Source organism: Triturus cristatus, chromosome 1_2, assembly GCF_964204655.1.
Source record: "Triturus cristatus chromosome 1_2, aTriCri1.1, whole genome shotgun sequence".
NCBI lineage: Eukaryota > Metazoa > Chordata > Amphibia > Caudata > Salamandridae > Triturus > Triturus cristatus.
The window spans coordinates 442,464,125-442,486,023 of record NC_140580.1 but is presented as its reverse complement, the minus strand read 5'-3'; the positions used below and the strand labels follow the sequence as shown (position 1 = coordinate 442,486,023).

General features: G+C 40.2%; 1 protein-coding gene across 5 annotated transcripts in view; it reads right to left on the bottom strand.

Annotated features, from left to right (window-relative positions):
• Positions 1 to 21,899, bottom strand: part of MYOF (myoferlin) — a 591,005-nt gene that overhangs the window by 323,152 nt on the left and 245,954 nt on the right. For all 5 annotated transcript variants that reach the window (XM_085606131.1, XM_085606127.1, XM_085606128.1 and 2 more), the window contains exons 6-11: positions 20,707 to 20,873; positions 13,380 to 13,508; positions 12,079 to 12,141; positions 11,918 to 11,968; positions 8,683 to 8,713; positions 6,681 to 6,796 (exon numbers count right to left, since the gene is read on the bottom strand). In XM_085606131.1, coding sequence (XP_085462257.1) covers positions 6,681 to 6,796; positions 8,683 to 8,713; positions 11,918 to 11,968; positions 12,079 to 12,141; positions 13,380 to 13,508; positions 20,707 to 20,873 — 557 coding nt within the window. The remainder of the gene's footprint in view (positions 1 to 6,680; positions 6,797 to 8,682; positions 8,714 to 11,917; positions 11,969 to 12,078; positions 12,142 to 13,379; positions 13,509 to 20,706; positions 20,874 to 21,899) is intronic.

Below are 21,899 nucleotides of genomic sequence, written 5' to 3'. Positions count from 1 at the left end.
TAAAGGGAATTTGGCCCTCCTGGAATTTGGGGGTATTTATTTGTTCCAACTGTATATTTAAAATATAAGGCGATCGAGTAAGGAAACTCTTGAGAAATCAGTAATTCTAATGCTGGATATAGAAAGATTTGTGTTTGAGTCATAAAATGTCAATACTAAATTGTTTCGAGTTAATGTGTTGCACAGCCGCTTCTGTAACAGATATTGTAATATCATGCATAATATGTCAGATAAAGCTCATTTGTATAACCCGTTGAAAATCAATAATGATCAATTTAAAAAATAAAAAATAAACCTGTATATTCAAAATAGGATTCTATTACTTAGAATGGCAGCTCCTCAATGCTCTCTCAGACTCGCACATTCTCTCAGAGTGCACTGATTTGAGCGGGCTTCACAGACCCTCTTCTCACCAGTCACGTGCACCAGGCACATTAGCAGCTGGGCCCTGCCCTAGAGGACCATTCAGACTACTATCCCATTGCTGAAACACACTTCCTGGTAACCGGGGGGGGGGGGCAATAACAGCATGCATCAAAATCACTCAATAAGGAGTACACCAACACTAGATAACTATAGACCTCAGGAAAGATCTATCATTTTAATGCATACATAATTGTTCTTGTACACTCAACCCTCCAAAGGGCAATCCTTACACATGTGTATGCTTGGTGCGTCCTTCGATGCCGCTGTCACTCCACCGCAACATGCAGCCATTCATCCAGAGAATCAGGTTTACAGAAAACAGTGAGAATAAACCACATGGCTGCCTGTCACATGTCTGCAATGCATACAAAGCCATAGCTCTGCTAGAACATACTCGCGTCCATCAAGGGAAGGTCTGCCCTGTGAATTTAAAATAGCAAATCAACAACCTGCTAAGCAGGTATTGGAGATTATATATATGTATTCATTTTTTTAATTTAAAAAGTGCCTGGTGAGGTCTGTTTATACATTGTTCATGTTATGCCTGTTTGTAGAGTGCACCATCACCCGGCAGGATATCCTGGCACTGAGCGAGTGTGAAGTTCTTGGTGAGGGTACTCATTGCCTTCAATCGGACTATAAACCATCTTATTATGAGGAGAACACTAAAAATAAAAACTGGGCTCTCATATGCGGCACCACAGAAAACAGTGCATCTAACATCTCCATCAAATGCTGATGTAGGACTGACTGCTCTATCTATAAGTTTATATTTGCATTCCTCTTGTATCCTACTCGGCATCTCATGGATACAAACTCATACACACAAATGTGAAGTCTAACTTGGCAGCATCATCACTGCATCTGAAGTATAGATCAAGTTACATTGTATGAACAGAATCATTTTTAGTCCATCCATTTATGAAGAGGTCAAAATCTGTGCCTTTATATCTAAGTGGCACAATGAAGCACACCCAAAATTACATCAATACTTTCCCCCCTATGCCTTCAACTAATGTGTGCAAACTGCAGTTATAAAGTTCAAAAGCAAAAATACAGTCAGTAAATAGAAGTTCCCAAGCGTAATTTAGGTTGCCCGTTTCTTACATCAGTAATTTGGTATTTGAATTGTGAATGGGCAAGTCGACTGAAAAGGATGTCAAGTTGAGTTCAGTGTGGTGTCATGTCCTAGTATACAATGGCGTAGGACAGTTTCCTGGGGCTCCTGGTGGCCGTCCTTAAACTCTGGTAATCCTGACATGTACAGCTGTCTGTGCCAGGGCAGGGTAGTGAGACTGCAAAATGGTACACCCCCTCAAATGGCACTGCTGCTACCTGAGCCTCCTGTTACAGAGAGAACTCAGTTTCAGCCTGTGGATGAAACCAAAGAATTCGAGCTGGGTGGGTGATCCATGCCCAGGAACTGACCAGTGGGAGCGATGCCTACACAATCCACCAGTGGAAGCCCAGCAGCTGCAGGGAGCTGAGCAGGGAGCAACCAGTTACCCATTCTACACTTGAACCTACCATGCGCCCTTAAATGAAAGAGCCTGTGCCAGTCAGACAGGGGCACTCTGTAAAGATATCGGAGCCGCAGGCCCAGAGGACGAGCGAGGTGGATATAGAGCAGCTGATGCATGGTGAGCAGGAGGAGCCAGGTGTGTGGTTGTAGAGGAAGAGAGCATTGGACCACAACAGACTCCCTTTGTGGTAAAGGTTACCGGGATAGAATTAACCTGAAGCACTGATGGTGGGATGCGAAGTCCCTAACCTCTCCCCGCCCCCTCCCCCCCCAACAACATGCAATGCATGCTACTCTGAACTGAACAATAGGCTGGAGGCGCTCCCGGTTGCCCTCTTCCCCAACCCAGATATAAACCGCCTGAATCTGTGAATTAGCAGCAAGAGGAATGAGAAGATACATAGCTCAGCTAGGCTGACGGTAGGGTGCCTTGGTGGGCTGTGGTCTGACCCTGGATGTCGGTGGTCTCAGTCTGTGACCTTTGGATGTCACAGTCCTAAGCATTAATGACATCATCAAATGGTGAATATATCTGGAGGGCTCTACTGGGTGATTTGGAAACCGCCCTTTCCTTTTGGTGCTGGAGGACAAAAGCCATTAGTCAATTTGCTGTACCACTGCTTGTAGGGCAATACCATATCCTAAAGATGGGAACATCTAAGGCCTTGAAACAGCATCGACGCAGGGAACAAAATGCCTTGCCGAACTGAAAACCACCCTCATATTACCGAACTCCCTGCAGGTTGCAACAAGGTCTAAGAAGCTCTAAGACAACAGAGATAATGATGAACGTGATCCAACACTGCAAAAATAGATGCAATGCAAGGAGATGTTGGACTATTGAAGATGATCAAAGAACAGGGTCAAACAAACGGAAGTAATTTTGGATGAAATACAGCTGTCAACCACAGCACAACAGAAACAAGTAACAGACCTAACCGAAAGAGCCATGCAAAGCTGAAAACTCAGATGAGCATTCCATATGCAGTGATTTCTGCATGGCACGTATCCCAGGGTGCTGAAGGCAACAATATGATCACATTCCTGGAGTTTTGGCTGAAAGTAGAGAGTAGGGCTTTTCTTCGTTATTTTTGCTTTCTTTTTTACTTGGAGACTATCCACAGGGTTCAAGAAAATCTTTCCAACAACCCCCAACCCCCATGGTGATCTCAAGGCCAGTGTTGGCCAAGGTTCTGCACTATAAAGTCAGGGACACCATCCTTTAGAAAGTATAAGCAGCAGGTCAACTCATTTTGTAAAATAGTAAGGGTTATATTTTTCCTGACTACACAGTAGCAACAACAACAATTATCTTTGACAGCTGTGAAGAACCGCCGTGAACTCAATGTACATTACATGTTCCTCTTTCAGGCAAAAACAAAGATCATGGGGGGCAAACCCTTTTTTTCCCCACAGATCCTAAAGAGATCTGGGATGGCTTTAAAATATGGAGCAGAAGAGACACCTATGACATTCTTGAAGTGTAAACAGCCAATGAGGAAACATTGTTAGGGAGGAAACATTAACAAGCCTATATGGTCACAATTCAAGGTAGAAAAATAAGAGCCAATGAGAGCAGTGGAGGCCCTGGAGAGATTGAGGGCCTCCCTGTCCAGCACACTGGACACCATAAACTCTGTGGGCTCAGCCTGGAGGCTCCTCAGCGCATGAATTTGGGCTGCTGAACATAACCCCGAAAACTGCAGATGACATTTGCTGATATGGGTGTGGGAGGGGGACAGTGGGATCTGGGTGGGTGAATGGTAAACGCAAATCAATGCCCTGTTAGGTAACGCATTAATGGTGTAAACATTTGTAAAATAGGAATGACTGGGCTGATGGAAAGGGCAGCTCCTAACCGGTACCTCCAGAATTACATCCCCTACATTCTTCCTACTCTTAAAGAGAAGGGATCTATACGTTTTTGTTCACAAGTAGCCGGAGCACAGTTGCCAGTGAATGTGAAAGGCCCAGCGACAAACATAGCTCCTATTTTGCTATCAGGTGCAGCACTGGCGTGTGACAGCCCTTGCCTATTTCAGATAGCGCCAAGTGTGCTGGAAGAGAAGTATAGTCCTTACGAGGCATATATGCCCTCGGTCTGCTGCTGAAAAGCCTCAACTTCACACGGACTCGTTATGGCTAAGCAGTTAGAACCAGTGCCAAAGAATGGAGTAAAATGTGCTGGGACTACCATCTCTAATCTATGGATTGCTTATCAGAGCAATAAAAATGAAGCAGTACATTGGTATGAAAGACAAAACCATGCCCTGTTACAAGTGGTGCTTACGTATGGGGATAGTAAATACTAGTTAGTTGGTTGTACAAGATTGAAAACCATGATCAAAGTAGAAATGCCCGATGTTGGGTCCAAATGCCAAAGCAGTCTAGCAAAGGACTTAAAGGATAAAGAGTGGAGCAACATACTGCACTACAAACAAAATTGAACATGGCATTTAAAGACTTACAATTCAATTCTATTTTTTAGACAGAACACATCTTCCACCTAAACGGTTAAATAAAATATATATCATATGAACATGCCCCATATGCCTACATCTGAACATGGGTTTCTACTAAATGATTAGGGACTGCCCAATTATCAAGACCCATTGACAACTTACAAATATACTAGAAACAACTATGGGGTGGGATAACCTGCTCAAGCCAATGTATCGCATTTAAAGCCAATTCAAAGGACCCTAACTAAAGAAAGTCCATTGACAAGCCCTCCTTATTGCGACCAGATCAATAGCAATGGCGTTCACTACAAGCCTCGTCTCAGATACAGGCAGAAAGAAGTACATTGATGGGCAGCATTATACAGGGATGAAAGATGTGGTGTCAGGAAAAAGATATGTGAGAAGTGGTCACAATATTTGAAACTAAGGTGAGAGGTGGTCACAAAATTTAATACTACGATGACACCTAGAGTAGCCCCCAACACTAAACAACCCCTTAAATAATTTGTATTATATTCACGATACATACTTTGTACCTAGCCTGCAAACGTCCTGTCAGATTGTAGTACCGGCCTCTAAACTACCCGATAACCACGCACTATACGGTATGTGGAAACAGCGTTAGAACAGTAAATTGTACATAATGATATTACCCTTCCTAAAAGCAGCCTTTAAACTAGTATGATGACCTTGATGACAACCTTGGGCACATATACACTCTACACAACTATTGCGCCTAACTAGCCAGTCCCGGTTATAAAGTTTAGTATGTTCACGAAAATTCCATTAGTGGTTTTAAGACTCTTGTAATAAATGACCCACACATTTGATCGACAACTGCTCTATTACCCTTTTCTAGGCTCTTGTTCTTACTCGCTCAATTGTTTATAGATATGGCAATAGCTAAATGAACTTCTAACAGTGAACATGCTGACAAGGATGCCATGCTGTACCGTACAATTTATTAGCGAATGTTGTTAGGGAAGTATAGAAACGGAAAATGTGTGCAACAATGCATTGCTTTTTTACCCATCGAAGGAAACCAATGAAAGGGTTTAATAAAAATAAAGTCGAGTTGTGTGTGAAAATCATGCATGTTAGTCTCCATCGCCAAAATGGCAAAACATAGGCTTGAATAATTGATACACTCGTTTAAAAGAAATGCGGGTACGTAGGATTGTTTGTTATAGCAGTTTTGGTCACTTTAAAACCTTCATGCATTTAGTAATGCACAATACATCGATAAAGCAGACTGGAGGGATGATGTAACTGCCTTTTACCCACTTGTCAAATGTTATCAAGTCTCCAAGGTAAATAGTTAACAAGGTGCAAAATAAAATAAAAAATAAAACAAATTGTAAGACACTGCAATTTATATTTGTTCCATTGTTTGCTCCCTTTTCTGTATTTGATTTTCGACACAAAATATGAAAATACAAACTTGTGATTAGGCTTAAGCTCTGAGGTTGCAGCATCTTGTGACACAAAAGCATCTTGTGACACAAAAGTCACAGGATCTCTGGTAAAAAGGTGCAGGCTTCTTCCTCCGAAGTTGTACCAGACAAGACACGCAGTGGGAAGGTACACATTTTTTAGCAGGGCGGGGTTGGTGGTTAAGGGAATTAAAGAAGACAGAGACCAAGGGTGTGGCCACATTACTGGAGGTGATTGCTCGTTCTCTATGGAATTTGAGCCTTTCAAGACTTGCATAGCAACCAGCAGAGAACAAACTTTAAAATAATAACTCAACTCGACATTAAGACCTCCTCTTAGTCCAACCTGGCACACATAATTTTACTAGTACTGGTGTCTGTCAGGGTCAGTGCTTAATTTGTAATAAAGTTAAGTGCCAGGGTCCTCATCAGGAGGTCACTGCAGCTTGCACCACCCACTGCCCCTTCCTGCCAATAACAGCACCAACACAACTACTGGCCAATTACACTCCTACAGGTGACAATTCAGACTGTTCCAGGCCCCCAAAGCTACAAGAAATAGTTCTGGCGGCAGGTATTAGTTATATTTAATGTATACTGAATTAGTAAACAACTATTGTTGTGGTCCCCTCTAAATCATACAAACAGCTCTACCATGTGGCAGACTGTCAAAGGTGCCGGTGCTGAGCACCAGAAACCACCGGCTCAAATTAAGCACTGGTCACGGTGGTACCTTATTCTTGACAGTGCTGGGGTGAACAAAGCACAACACATCAGACAACAGGACACATACAGAACTGAGCTAGAGGAGGATTATTGAATAAAGCGAACACCTACTGGTGGCTCGTCTCCTGTTCCAACAACAAAGATGCTGACTTTCAGATAGCCCTTAGCTCCAGAGCTGACATCTTCAGAGTCGAAGAGAAGAACCCATTTTCTCATGACTGCGTGTCCTGGTACAAAAACGAAAAAATTAACATTAATAAAAGCAAAGAGTCCTGGACTTTTTTCCTCACATTAGTGCATTCTAGGATTTGTCGTCTTTCCTTACTTGGATTGCAACAACTTGAGCATCAAACCTGAAAACAAAGACATCTAGAACAAAACAAAGGCCTACAAATGAGGCTGGCCCATGACGTTCAGGCTTACGGCGGGGCTAGCTGGTACCGGTGCTCTGCTGCATCATTAATGTATTTTTCAATACTTTTAAGGCTGTCATAATGTCATCAGTAAGGATGCATGAAAAAAAGCAATGGGTAACGTTTCTGATGGCGCAAAAGTGTAAAGAACAATTATAAAGTGACCCATGCTTCCAATGTTGCTTTATTCATTTATTGTCCTCAATGGGTCTACAGAATTAAATTTGTCATTTTTTCATAAATGTAGACCTTATTTTGTTAAATGCCAAACTAGTGAATCAAGGAGCGAGTGTTCATAAGACACTAGCTTTAATTCCACATCAGTATTACTCAGGTAGGCTTTCGGTCTTAGGTTCTGCACCTGTTAGGAGTAAAGGAAAGGAAGCAGACGGACCTTGTTCTTTGCTTGTGTGCTGGTTGCATCTCTGCTACTACTCAGCCACGGCTAGTGCCACTATAGAGTGGCGGGGAGGGGGGAAGGGGAGCAGGAGCGTCGGAGGGGGAGCAGGGTTGGGGGGAGTGGGTGTTGTAAAAAAAAGTCATTTTATAAAAACTTACCTGTTTCTGTGCCCGTCTCGTGCTTTAGTGATCCACCGTTCTGCTACTCCCAGCAGTCCCTAGGGAAACAGACTCCCATCCAATCCGGACGTTACTCTCATAGTATGAGAGCAGCGTGGGGATTGGCCCGAGCAGGCTGGTGTTACGCTTCGCTCAGGCACAGGGAGTCTGTGCCTTTCTCTAACCCGGCTGTAGAACACAGCCGGGTTAGAGAAATCTAAGTGCACATGTCTGTTTGGCCGGCATAGGAGCGCCGGCCAAACAGACATGCACACTTAGAAGTGCACAAAATTCGTCCTCCCCCCTTCAATGGCCCAGCCCTGCCCCTCCCTACATGCACTGGCTCAGAGCCAGCAGCTGAACACTAACATGATAAAATATTGTTTTGGTTTTCAGCTGCTGGCTCTGAGCCAGTGGGGCGATGCTCCTCCGCCATTGCGGAGGAGTCGTTGCTGCGAATACTGAATAAAAAAATGTAAGCTCCAAATATTCTACACGTGACAGTAACCCTCGATGGGACTTGGGAGCACTAGAGTTGACCTAAATGCAACTAGCCAAGGTTATTTCATAGGCCAGTAACTTTCCCTGCTCACAACCTGTTGGGTTCCATTACAGCGACAAGGGGTCAATTTGCTTTTTGATGGACTATTGTGTATTTGTTTCCACATTTTACTCAACCCTAGGATTGAGCAAGATTTCAGTGGACTCCTGCAGCTACTAAGGGACTACAAATCTGGCTCTCACAGCTCCTACTGTAACAATCGGAAAGATTGTGATAAAGGAGCAAAAAAACAATTAAAATGATATTTTTGTAGCCACTGTTCAAGGGGTAGGTCTAAGGCAATGATCATTAATTCCCAGCACCAAAATATTCGCTATCAATACACGTCACATATGAGATCATGGAGTGTTAATATTCAAGTTCATTCATTAAGAACCTGTCATTTAGGGATGGACCAGCCATAATTCACAACAGTTTGAAACAGGAAGTTGTTCTGCACTTTCACACTCTGCATACAGACTAGACAAGCATCTTGGAAAACCTAATAATTCTAAGGGGGGGCGTACTACCCTATAGAAATGTTGATCAATATCCTCAAAACTAAACAATTAATGGCTTTGTTTTGAGGTACAGAACTTACCAGGCTCATCGTAGATGTATCCAATGTCAATCTAAAAATAAAAAAATAAAAAACCAAAATGATGCTCCTAAAATAATTCATGGGTTGCTCTTCATCACTATTAACAATGATGCACAGTGAAAATGCATACAAACGGAACAATGTATATTGGGGTCATTAAGCAGAACAATTAATCGTTGTTTCACTGAGATGCGACCACAATCTCCTGTCGTGAGGACCAGTACTCCGTTGTGCACGTGGTGGGAAACAAACACTTATGTTTGGCGACCAGGACCTACTTTTTCATTAGCAGACTCTGACCGAGAACAAGATAAAGAAACGCAGAAAAAGGAGAAAGGAAGATATATTGCAAAACAGTGAGAATGGATGAAAGCAGTTATTGCCAACCATTGGTAAAGCTGCAGTGCCTGGTTTGCATTCGGAGTCCTAATTAAAATATTTAAAAAGTCCTGCTGCCATGAAAAAAGAAAATGTCAAACTATTTTATATGCATAATGTGCACTTATGGACTAAAGACTTTATTATGTGAAGATTAAGTGTACTACTGAGATATAAAATGGTCACTTATATTGCAAAGCAAGTTTGTGACAGTAGGTGGAATGACACCTCAAACAACCAATAGCTTCAGAAGACAAAAATACTTCCTGGGCGGAGCCAAAGCCAACTTTTTTGCAAACTTTAAAGAATTAGCAACAGGTTGGGCAGTCAGGTAAACTGTGAAACCGGATCTAAAAATATCCTGCAGGTGTGAGATAAAGAGACAAGTGTATGGTGGTGGAAGAAAGAGGCATGAGATCTAATCAAGCGTAGGCAGTATTAGTATCCAGCAACCGTGGCATTTGGCAACACCTGTAGTGGGCTCCTAAGAAAACCTCTAGGCCTCTTCATTTAATAATTTATTTATTTTTGAACAAATGAAACACTGTTTGAGACCAAATAACCAGTTAGGTCTCAAGCTCTACATAGAAGTTATTGTGTTTAAAATAGTTCACAAACCTACTGTAAAAGGGCACTCTGAGATAACATATCGAATAAACAAACTGAACGTTTCATTATTTGGCGAAAAAACCTCCGACAAACAAACGCTATTCCTGTATCTAGGGTGTGGCCACAGGCAGTTGTAACTGTCCATTGGCAGCGCCGACTAGTTCAATCCTACCAGTGCCCTGGCATATTGCGGATGTTTACAATAGGTCAATTCTTAGGTGAAGCGGTGACGGTCACTTTCTGCTTCACAATTTCAGATGCCTGTAACAATGGCACCACTTTGTTCCTACTTTGAGTAATGTAGAGGAGTCAAATGCTTATTTCTCAATTGATATAGCAGAACCTTAGGAAATCAGATTCAGGGACTGCTTGGCTTGTAAGTGCAGATTCAGTTTTTGATAGTTTCGGGTTACTTCTCTGAACCTAAGTCGATTTAAAGTTGAGGTGTATTTGACCTGCCTCATAAATTCATATAGGACATAGAGGCCTTTAGTGTCAGAAGTAGCGGTGTGTGAACACTAGAGTGACAACATTTTACATTACTACAGGACTGCTCTAGTTTCCTAGATATTCCATGTGCAGAAACAGTGATAATAGTTTGGGGTGTAGCCAAGGCCACAATTGAGCATATGGAGCCAAGGATCAACTCCTTTTCTAAGGCTATGTCAGCCAGCAAGAGGTGGAGAGTATGCCCAGAGACTAGAGTGGATCCTGTTTTCTAGGAAGGAATACACTGGTGTTGCCTTTGGAGCTGTGTGGAATCTCCTAGATTGCACATAAGAGAACCATGTACCCTGTACTTCTGAGGCCATGATGGTGGAAGCCACAACACTGGTTGGATCTGGGGTTGCACCTTCGAGCAAAACAGTGACCTGAGCTACTACTAGAGAGAGGAATTTGAAATTTAGGGACAGTAAGTTACGCATATTTCTGGACTTGAGTATGAACAACTAAGAAAAGGAGGGAAACCACTGCAAGTTTTAATAATGGAACTGGTGTGAAACAATTACAAAGTATTTATCAGGCATTCACTAAAAGTATTCCATGGGAGTATGTGCACATATTTGCCATGCAACCCTTGTTAACCTGTGCACTTTCAAGGGCTAAGATTAAAAGAGGAAATATCGGGACCCACAGGTGTCTTCTATGCTTGAACCGGAGGGTCTTGAGTAATGTTTCTGCTGTGTGATGTGGTATCTCAAATTATGGTTTGGGCTTTGAAGAATAGTTTGCCAGTTCTGTGATGATTGTCTTCTGTTTTTTCTCTTTTCTCACAACTCCTTATTCTCCGTTTCGAAGTTCTGAATCTTGAAATGTATTCATGGGGCATGTTATTACCATAATCCAAGAGCAGTCAGAGCTAAATATTTCCTCCAGGAACTCAACCCTTTCCTGTAATGTTTGTTGATAGAGTTCAAACTTCTGCCTAGCTGTTTACACTAGCTGAAAACGCAAACAAAACACCAAAGGAATGTTGCCATTTACATAGATGCACCTCTTTGTGAGCTTTACAATAAGTCCTTGGGTTATTGATTTGCCTATGGATTAACTTTGTCTAGAGTTGCTGCATTATCCAACAAAGTACACTAGTGATTCTTAAAATATGGCCTGGGGATCCCTGGGGTCTGCGAAGCGTATTCAGGGGGTGTGCAACTGCTTAGAATATTAACAGATTAATAAAGTGCATATAAATAAGCAAGCAAAATGTGAACCTGAATTTTAAAACGTCCTAAAAAATGTGGAGGAATTGGTAATTGGAGACTAAAATTGTATAGTATTATCAGATTGGTTTGTGGAAGCAGTTCAAGGGCATCTAACACACTATAGCATGGATGACAAGGCGCTTATATTTAATTTACGCATTTATTTGCTGAACGCTTATTTCTGTACTTTGTTGTAGTGTTTCGCAACTCAAATCTTCAAAAATGCCTAGGCCGAGGTCCTGGGCTTCTAGTAATGAATCAGTGGGTGTCCCTGTATTCAAATAATGAATCAGTGGGGGGCCCTGTGTTCCAATGCTAATTACGTGGGGGGTCCACAGACATCAAAAGGTTAAGAACCACTGCAACAGACATGTCCTTGATGAACTCATCTCGCTGACAACATAACTTTATTGGGGCAAGAGTTGATTTGGAAAAATGGCAGCTCTAAGGCCTACTGTGTAATGGAAGTTACACAGTAGGTACGGTACAACCGGTAATTTCAAGTTATTTAGAGTTCAACATTATTGATGAGGACATCGGCTCACCTTAAACTCTCCAATCATACTGTCTGCACGGATAGATCCAGAATTAAATAGCTGGAAAGAAAACAACATGTTTTTAAATCATATACGTGGAAAAGTAGAACACTGGCAATTTCTTAAAATATTTGTGAAAATTATTTTATTGATTTTATGTGTTTTCTTACCCGAATTCCCACAGTTTCATCAAACAATTCTGAGGGTGTCATATTTACATTGTAAAAAAAGATCTACAAAATAAAAACAAAAATTGATGGTGAGATCACACTGCTTCGACATTTGGCGAACAATTATGAACACACCTTTCATAATATACCAAGCAGGAAGCTGAAATGCTCAACATAAACAAAAGCATAGTAGCAGGTTCATCACAAACCGAAACAATTCCATTTAAATACTGGTTCTAATCAGGAGCACCAGGCTAAAAGCATCCACTTCAAGGAAACATATTTTGCACAGTAGTGCATTAGAGATGCGGACCTGATTTAGATCTAAAAGTTACTGCCCTCTACTGAGGGCACTAATAGTGGTAAATGTCCTTCAATGTAGTTATTACCTGTTGTTAACTGTCCACCCAGGAAGTACAGACTGAGCTGAAAAAAAACCTCATAATAAATAGAAGGTGCATGTTGTCAGGTTAATATTATCAAAAGGGTTAATGGGACCTGTTATAACCTACTATAGGCAGGTAAACCAATCAAATGCACCTCTATGCTTCACACAGGCTATTGAGAGTTTCACTGAATTTAGACGATCGACATGTTGCGGCGCTATTAATGCCAGAAGTCTAAGACTTCTGATCGGAGGAGGAAGTCTCATCATTCCTTCCAGCAGCTAATGAAGAAAAGGCCCTGAAGATAAAAAAAATTGCTATAATTCGGAATTCCTGCAATCCATTAAAATATGTTGAAAATGTTGCATCAAAAATTGGCACTCGAGACTGAGCAACTTTTTATAAAAGTATGTAAAGCAATCACACAAACATCAGAGATATGGAGGAGCAAAAGAGTCCAGGTGGGTGGGAGAGCGAGACGGGACTCGCAACCTTAATGGGTTGCACCAGCAACCCCGTTTTGAAACGGATATTGTGTATCTCCACTGATCACTATGAACCAATTATTTGTTTAGACATGAGCGACTGATGGCTAGAGGTGTACCGCAACACTAGGCATTATGCACAACACTGGGTCTAACTATGCTTTTGCCTTATTATTATGACTTAAGTTAAGTGATAGATCCCCAACTCAGTAAGAGACCAGGCCTAAAGGCTTTGAAGCAGCTAGCCCACATGGCCTTTGCAGTATTAGTTTAATGGCCAATTGTCCTGGGAGAGCGTTGTAGAGCCGACGGTATCCTCTGCCTTGGAGCCTCCAAGACAGTAACATTCGATAAAATGGATTTTAAAAAAAGTACTCAGCAAGGGTGGAAATTCACACTGAAAATAATGATCCAACTTATGAAGATTTACCTCATCAAAAAATGGATTGTTTCCTCTCTTGATTCGAGTGCGATGTGTCTGATTACCGACATTGACTTTGACGACTGGTTTTATGTTATTGCCAGTCAATTGGCGTCCTTCAATCACTCGAACGCGGATCTGGATAGAAAATAAAAAATAAAATCACAAGATAGCAAATCTGATTCTGAAAATATGGGCGATTTAATATGAGTAGTCTAAACACAATATAGAAGGGGGATGCATAGGAAACACGTATGAAGATCAAGACTAACACCAGTGCAAGCATTACATTCAAATATCAAATCCAACCATGTTGTTGAATAGTAATTCTTGTGTCGGGCATTTCTGTTTTTTTACTGCGACATAACATGCTGTCTTTCTGGTAAACTACCTATAATCTAGCATTAGATAGAAACCCAATCATCTTTATATCTTCCCTATTACATTTGAAATACCCATTCACAGGTATTCCAATTTCCCAACAAATCGTACATGGTTTCTCCCATCATTTTTGGAATCTCACTCCCTCTTTACCTCAATTAACCTTTGTGAGCCCCAAATTAACTAACTGTGCACGTGCCTACAACTTTGAAGGGAGTGCACTTCAAGGGAAATTTGATAATCTGAAGCATATCTGCTGACCACTGTACATACTTACATTATACTGAGTTTAATTAGCACTATTAATGTTTTTACATTTAGAGGTTATTACCAAATTGAGTTCTATATTTCTGGAAGAATTTATAAATTTGATGTGCTGTCTTTTTCAAAGGGAATCTATACATTTGTGGTGGTGTAGTCATTCACACTACGCACCAAGGTGGAGACCACTGCAAATCCCTCATAGGTATGCAATAACACTAAGCTGGCACAGTAAAATGGCCCCTGTGGCTATGTTTTGTTAATGCTTAACAAATGGACGGAAGAGAACAAAATCTGACAGTTTTTTCTATGGTCATTGTGATACTTTCTATCTATATGCCCTTCTCACATCTGTAACATGTCCTTAGTCTTAATTATTTCACCTTTTAGTGTAATTACTACTTTCACATTCTCTTTACTGTTTTCTTTATTTCTTCCACATGTTCGACTACAATCAAATTATATTTTTTGGCTATATTCTACACTTTCCTCAAACAAGGTCATCCTTAAGCCACAATTATTCTCTGACTTAATCTATGCTACAACCCAACATAAATTGATCTTTAATCTTTCTCAATGGTTGTCTCAAAATTTGCAATTTGTCGCTAACTCCCTAGAGGCTGTTACACATCTCTATAGACTCTTCCCTTTGGAGCTCTCTTTAAAAATTAAGCAAGCCGTTAGTAAGAAATGTACATCAAGTTTCTTTTCCACACAAACCTCAAATTTAAACCATTTGATATTTCAGTAGAAAGTTTAGGTAAATGTTCATAGACCCCATGCCTCCCAGAGCCGAAGCAATGCATCAAAAAGTAAGTCTTCCTTTCTGCTCTCAAGCTCATGCCACAAACCAGGGCAGAAGGAGAAAATAACTTTTTCAACAATGAGGACCCTGGGAGACACTAAAAAAACACAACAACAATCGATAATAAAACAGTAGTGGAGTGCCATTCTGTATACTAAAATATTAGGGTAACTTTATAAGTTGCTAAAATTCATTCAGAGATTCTCACCACATTTAATCTGAATTAAACACTCAACACAGCAAGCACACCGCTGACATACACGACACTTACAAAAAATGGGGGGAAAAACCTTGGTATCCAACATGATACGACTGCTAGTTCTTTGTTCCTCACACCATGCAGTGATGAACTAACTTTACTCATTAGTTCTATCACAACCCCTATCCAAGGCCACCCTGGATAAGTCATGTGTCTCAATAAGGTTTATTGTCCCAAAAAAAACCACTAAAATTGGTGAAAATAACATAAATGAAAGCCCTGCTCTGTACTGTTCAAATGTGCAGCCAATATTGACCATTTCTGAAGGCAGATCAATACCTCCCTCACCATTGTTCCAGCTCACACACAGGACTTTGTAGAGAGCATTTGTTACACTAAACTGGATCTCAACGCAGGGAGAGGAGGAATGACACCTTCAACAGGGTCAGTAATTGGGTCTCTACAACAGTAACACATGGACTGAGTGAGTGCCTAAGCCTTTCGTCTTGTGCAGACACCTTGAAAGATGCAGACCCTCGTCCCAAAGCTCAAGACTGGGTCATAGTGATATTGCTCTCATCAGTCATCGGTTTTTCCACAAAGCTTGGTTTCTTTAGATGCATCACTATTGGTGGTGCCGAACAGTAAATCCTTGCATTGATCACAAATAATCCTTCCCAGGCTGGTCCCTGTATGCCAAGTATAGGTAGGTATTGGATGATTCTGTACATCACCTATGTGCAACTTTCCGTTCTATTGGATTTTCTACAGTCGTTTAACAGTGAGGTGACGGATCAGGGGAAAATGAAGTGTATGCTGTAAAGAGGAGATCCCTTCCAACTTTGATCCAAAATGCAACATGCAAAGGGTCCCTCTGTATCTTGTGCTGGGAGCTGGTATCCCTTAAAGATCCTCGTTAGGGTAATAAAGTATATTGTTGAGACAGAAAAACTTTGACGTTTTAGGCTTTGTTTACCAAAGCGCCCCATCCACCAGAAGCCATTTCCTGGATTTACAGTCTTCAATCTGAATGAAGCCTGCAGAGGATTTCACATAGCATCCCCATATTTCACAACCTTCCTATAGCAACAAAGTTACCACAATCTGCTCTAAAGAGAGACGGATATAGAAAATGGACGACCCAATAAACCCTTGAGGGCTTGGGTAATGTTACATGAACTGGTAAAGGGATGCCTTCAAGGGATTAATTTGGATACTTAGTTATATATTTGGCAATTATTTGATATAGGATAATTATTTTCCTATAAAACTGAAGTCCATCAGTATTCACGTATTCTAAATTGTATCTTATACATCAGTCATATAGATCAATAAATGAAGAAAGAAAACAAAGTTCATTGAGAATCAATCAAACTAGAAAAAGCAGAAAAAGCAACGGGTGTGTAAAAACGAAACTTTATATCAATCAATGAAGTCAATGAAGTCAAGGGTACTGAAAATGGACAGTTATACAGATAGTGGAAGGAAATGGTACAATCAATTGTTCCTTCACATGAAATTAATCAAACACTTTTTCACAATAATAGTAAATAATTATAAAGAAAAAAGTGTGATAGTCGACGTTTCGGTCTTTTAAATCTCCATTCATAAGACCATCTTCAGGACAAGTCGATTAAAAGGTGACCCCTAGAGATAAAAATACAAATTAAACTTAACACACACCCGTATGAAATAGTCCGTAATCTCTATTACAGTAGAATGGACAAATCATTATCAATTGCACATTATATAGAGATACAATTCATAAAAAATGCATCAAAGATGCATCAAATTAAAGGAATGCAAAAGGTACAAATTTGTCAATACTAAATTATTTCCATAGAGCCTATAGATGGTCATAGATCCAAATGTGCATCCTAGATTGCAACAAATATTTGTAATGTACTGAATAGTTAACTATATTTAAATTAAAGAACAGCTAGGTTGAATCAGCGCCGATTTGTTTTATCCAAAATGAAACAAACATTTATATTGATTATGACAATTAAATGTCAAATATCCCAGTGATATACTCGACTATACTGTGTTATTAGTCTAGCTTTCTGTATATAACGGTGAATCAAAAGTTGAAAATTGGTCTAATTTTCATAGGAAGTGACTACTAGCGTCAATTCGAATCTGAGAAGTATAGCATTCAATAAGGCAACCTTGGAGAATCAAAGAGTCACCAAATGCTTAGTATAAACAACACACAGTGATCAATAAGTCATATTGGCAAATGTATATATCCCCATTCAGAGATTACGATACAGGATATAGTATGAAGCAGATAATGCAATCTTTTAAGGATGTTAATAAATTGTTGTCTAATTAAATTTATTAACATCCTTAAAAGATTGCATTATCTGCTTCATACTATATCCTGTATCGTAATCTCTGAATGGGGATATATACATTTGCCAATATGACTTATTGATCACTGTGTGTTGTTTATACTAAGCATTTGGTGACTCTTTGATTCTCCAAGGTTGCCTTATTGAATGCTATACTTCTCAGATTCGAATTGACGCTAGTAGTCACTTCCTATGAAAATTAGACCAATTTTCAACTTTTGATTCACCGTTATATACAGAAAGCTAGACTAATAACACAGTATAGTCGAGTATATCACTGGGATATTTGACATTTAATTGTCATAATCAATATAAATGTTTGTTTCATTTTGGATAAAACAAATCGGCGCTGATTCAACCTAGCTGTTCTTTAATTTAAATATAGTTAACTATTCAGTACATTACAAATATTTGTTGCAATCTAGGATGCACATTTGGATCTATGACCATCTATAGGCTCTATGGAAATAATTTAGTATTGACAAATTTGTACCTTTTGCATTCCTTTAATTTGATGCATCTTTGATGCATTTTTTATGAATTGTATCTCTATATAATGTGCAATTGATAATGATTTGTCCATTCTACTGTAATAGAGATTACGGACTATTTCATACGGGTGTGTGTTAAGTTTAATTTGTATTTTTATCTCTAGGGGTCACCTTTTAATCGACTTGTCCTGAAGATGGTCTTATGAATGGAGATTTAAAAGACCGAAACGTCGACTATCACACTTTTTTCTTTATAATTATTTACTATTATTGTGAAAAAGTGTTTGATTAATTTCATGTGAAGGAACAATTGATTGTACCATTTCCTTCCACTATCTGTATAACTGTCCATTTTCAGTACCCTTGACTTCATTGACTTCATTGATTGATATAAAGTTTCGTTTTTACACACCCGTTGCTTTTTCTGCTTTTTCTAGTTTGATTGATTCTCAATGAACTTTGTTTTCTTTCTTCATTTATTGATCTATATGACTGATGTATAAGATACAATTTAGAATACTAAAGAGAGACGGTCAACTTTATTTTTGTAAAGAGAATCAGGCTAAATAGAGCCCAATCAACACACACTTCTGGAGTCCTCAAGCCATTCAGCTTGGAAAAAACTAGCTGTATTGGCAACTGCAGGTACACTCCAGGATTCAAAAAGGGAATCATTTGGTTTTGATGCATAAAGTGACCCTATCACTCGCTCAGATAGGTTAAAGGGATTGAATAAGCTCACATGAGGAACGCTAGTTGGGAAGATGACTGATGGTTTAGTGGAAGGGAGAAATCAAATCGGGCATAAGATGTGAGGCACAATATGGGGACAAGGAATAAGAAATGAGCAAAAGAAGAGGATGAGTGGGGAGAACAAGGAGTGGAGGTCAAAGCAGGTAGAACAAAGGGAGATTTAAGAATGAAGAGAAAGTACTACATGAAGAATGAGGGGTAGAGGAATGAAGGATAAAAAGTGAGAAAAATGAAAAGTGAACAGTGAAGAACAAGGAGTGAGAGATTAGGAGGATTAATGAGTAAGGCATGCAACTGTTGACTGAGGTGAATAAATATACACTGAGGACAAAAACAGGAAATGGATTAAGTCCTAAAATATGAAAAGGGTAGGGAATAGGAATGGAGATTGTAGAGGAATGGGGAGTGAAGAGGACGCTGGGTGGATGAGACAATTTTAAAATGGCTACTGTAAAGTCACATTAAGAAGGTCAAGAAAACATGGCGTTCACAACTTGCCCAGTAACATTAGGGTAGGTTAGTTACTCCATAAAGCTCATGAAGGGCTCAAGAGCAATACAATTAGATATCAACATAAGTTACAAATGGAAAAAGAGGCGGCCTGATCTCCTCCACCTAGATACCATACAAAACCTCAGTTACGAAAGGTGGAAAAAGAGCATTCACAGGTTTATTGCAGCAAGCTCTGTGAAGCTGAATCACTCATTTGTTGAAGGCCCATGCCACATACTTCTAGATATTTCAAGCATGCTGGAAACTAAGTCGGAATTCTAATATAAACCTACAGCAATCTGTTGCTATGGAGAACCTTATTCTAGGCTCATCTCAGTGCTGGAGACTATTGTCTGCTGGCTCTACTGCTTAATGATAGTCTGCTGCCAGCCCCTTGCTGCATGCCGAGCGTTCTTCTGATCTTGCTTCTATAAATTGGCATAGTTTGGGGATCTTAGTTACCCAGAGCTCTGGGCTTCTCTCTACAACCCTGTTTCTCCCCAAGCAGATCTGGTTCCCATAGTGATTGACAGCACTTCATCATCATACAATGTAACAAGGGAAGGGTGTTCTAACCACAGTCATCCAGATACAGTCATGCAGTTAAACAGTAACCAGCTGCTTGGAGCTTAAATCCAACCAGTCACTGGCATTGACCAAAGAGAACAGAAACAACGAAGGATTTGCATATTGTAAATTCCTAGGAACAGAAAACATCAAGCAGCAGGTTCACTGCTGCTCAACTCTGCCCCGCTTTCATCCATCTGCTTACGTCAACTGTTTGTATGTGAAACAAAATTGTTATCAGCTACCCAACACAATAGAAGGCGCGTCTGGGTGAGGTTTGTTTATGGTTACGCTTTTCACTTTTGAAGCCATAAATGCGTATATATCCTTGGTTATATTCAGAGGCAAAAGACCAGGGTTCTCAATTTTTGCAGTATCTATTCTGAAACATTACTGTACAGATCTCGGTGCAGATAGAGGTAGCTTTCAAAACTTGAGCCATTAAGCTCCATCTCCACTCCAGAATAGAGCTAAATGATTACAGGAATTTTCCAAGAGAATATAGTTTGGGTTACATTTACTTAAATTAATACTTACTTGAGCTTTGGAGACTTATAATCTGGCAACAGAACACATAGGCATGCAGAGCAACTTCAAAAAATACAAAAAAATTAAATCCATATGTGTCAGGATCCTGGCTACCCCGATTCACACTCGGTGACTTAACACAGAGCCCTGGTGTGATTGAAATTTGATTTGCCACAGAAAAACACATTTCTGCACAACTGCAAGTCCTCATGGATCAGGTCTAAAATTGCTGAGAACTTTACAACTAACATTCGGCGGAATTCCTACTGCAAAACACCACCAGCAAAGACTCACTTGTGTACAGGTCCCACCATGATTATTGCCTGAAGATTAACAAAGTGCAACTCTCCAATCAATATTTATGATGGACAATCTCCAAGAAAGACTCCATTCAAAACATATTGCTAACTCCCTGCTCTTGATTCAGTCGCCTTAAACATGATAACCCATTAGACATGCCCAACATTCAATTGAAAACTATTGGGCACCTCTGAAGGTAGATTACCTGAAAGTCCTGGGGTTTGTTCGATAGGATTCTCCTATTTTTCTTCCCTCTTGTTAAACGTTGTGCAATCTGATTGTCTCCATGCCCAGGTGATGCTCCTGGCGCAATTCCACCATAGCCGCCGGTATCACCTCCATCGCCATCACCTTCACCATCTGCATCACAATCTAAAAAAAAAAAATATATGACAAGATTACAAAGTGCACATTTCCCGGTCCAGTATTTTCATCACAAGAGTAAAAGAGCCAAAATGTCAATCAGAATGTAGAAAGGAAAGTTTGCATCTCAAGAGGGAGATGCTGAAACTTTACATTACCAAGAAGAACATTATGATCTGTACACAGTTAGGTTTGACGTATGTGAAAATGTAAGTCACACTGCCCATCTGGTGAGGGGTGGAATGGCTGCCTGTCTGAAGAGGGCAGCAGGAGATAGGGGCCCATGAAGAGGCATATAGTGCATAAGCACAATTTTACATGAGTCTTAAGGTATCTCGACAAAGATCTTTCACATATTTAAGGGTAAATGGAGCACCTGTAAGCAAATAGGGCCACTCATAATGGCAAATGTTGGAAGACTTGAAGCCCACTTTAAAAGGGTGCACAAAAACAACAGCTTGCAATCTGCTAAACTGGCAGCGAAACAGGAAGGAATCGGCTCCTTCCACATCTATGGGGACCTAGGATCCAAGATTCGGGAGCCATTATATAACAAGCATTCTGCAAATTACATCAGGAGCAAGCATTGCAGATAAACTCAATTTACCCACAAGTGCAAAAATATACTGTACACAGACTTTTGAAAAGGCAAGGATGAAAATGCCCTGGTCCTTGTTGGTGGGCAGAGTGCACAATTCGCTTCCAGGCACACTACTTACAAATTCAGTGTGAGGTCCACTACTTTAAAAGGGAATAGAGCAACAAAAGAGGAACTGTAGATTATTTATTTTATGGGAATATTTAAACAAATGCCTCAACTAAGCAGGCCAGCACATCCCTAAGGGGTGATGAATAAATGTGAACAAAACTTGCAAAGAGAAAAGAATAGCAATCTCAGATTCTATTTATTGTAATTAAGGACAATGGAAACCTTTGATTTGTGCTCTATCTCTTGTATGCATTTATCATATAAGTTGAATTTGTAAATGGCTGACACCTATCAATATGATAGAGGTGGCAATGTGCTAATTCAAT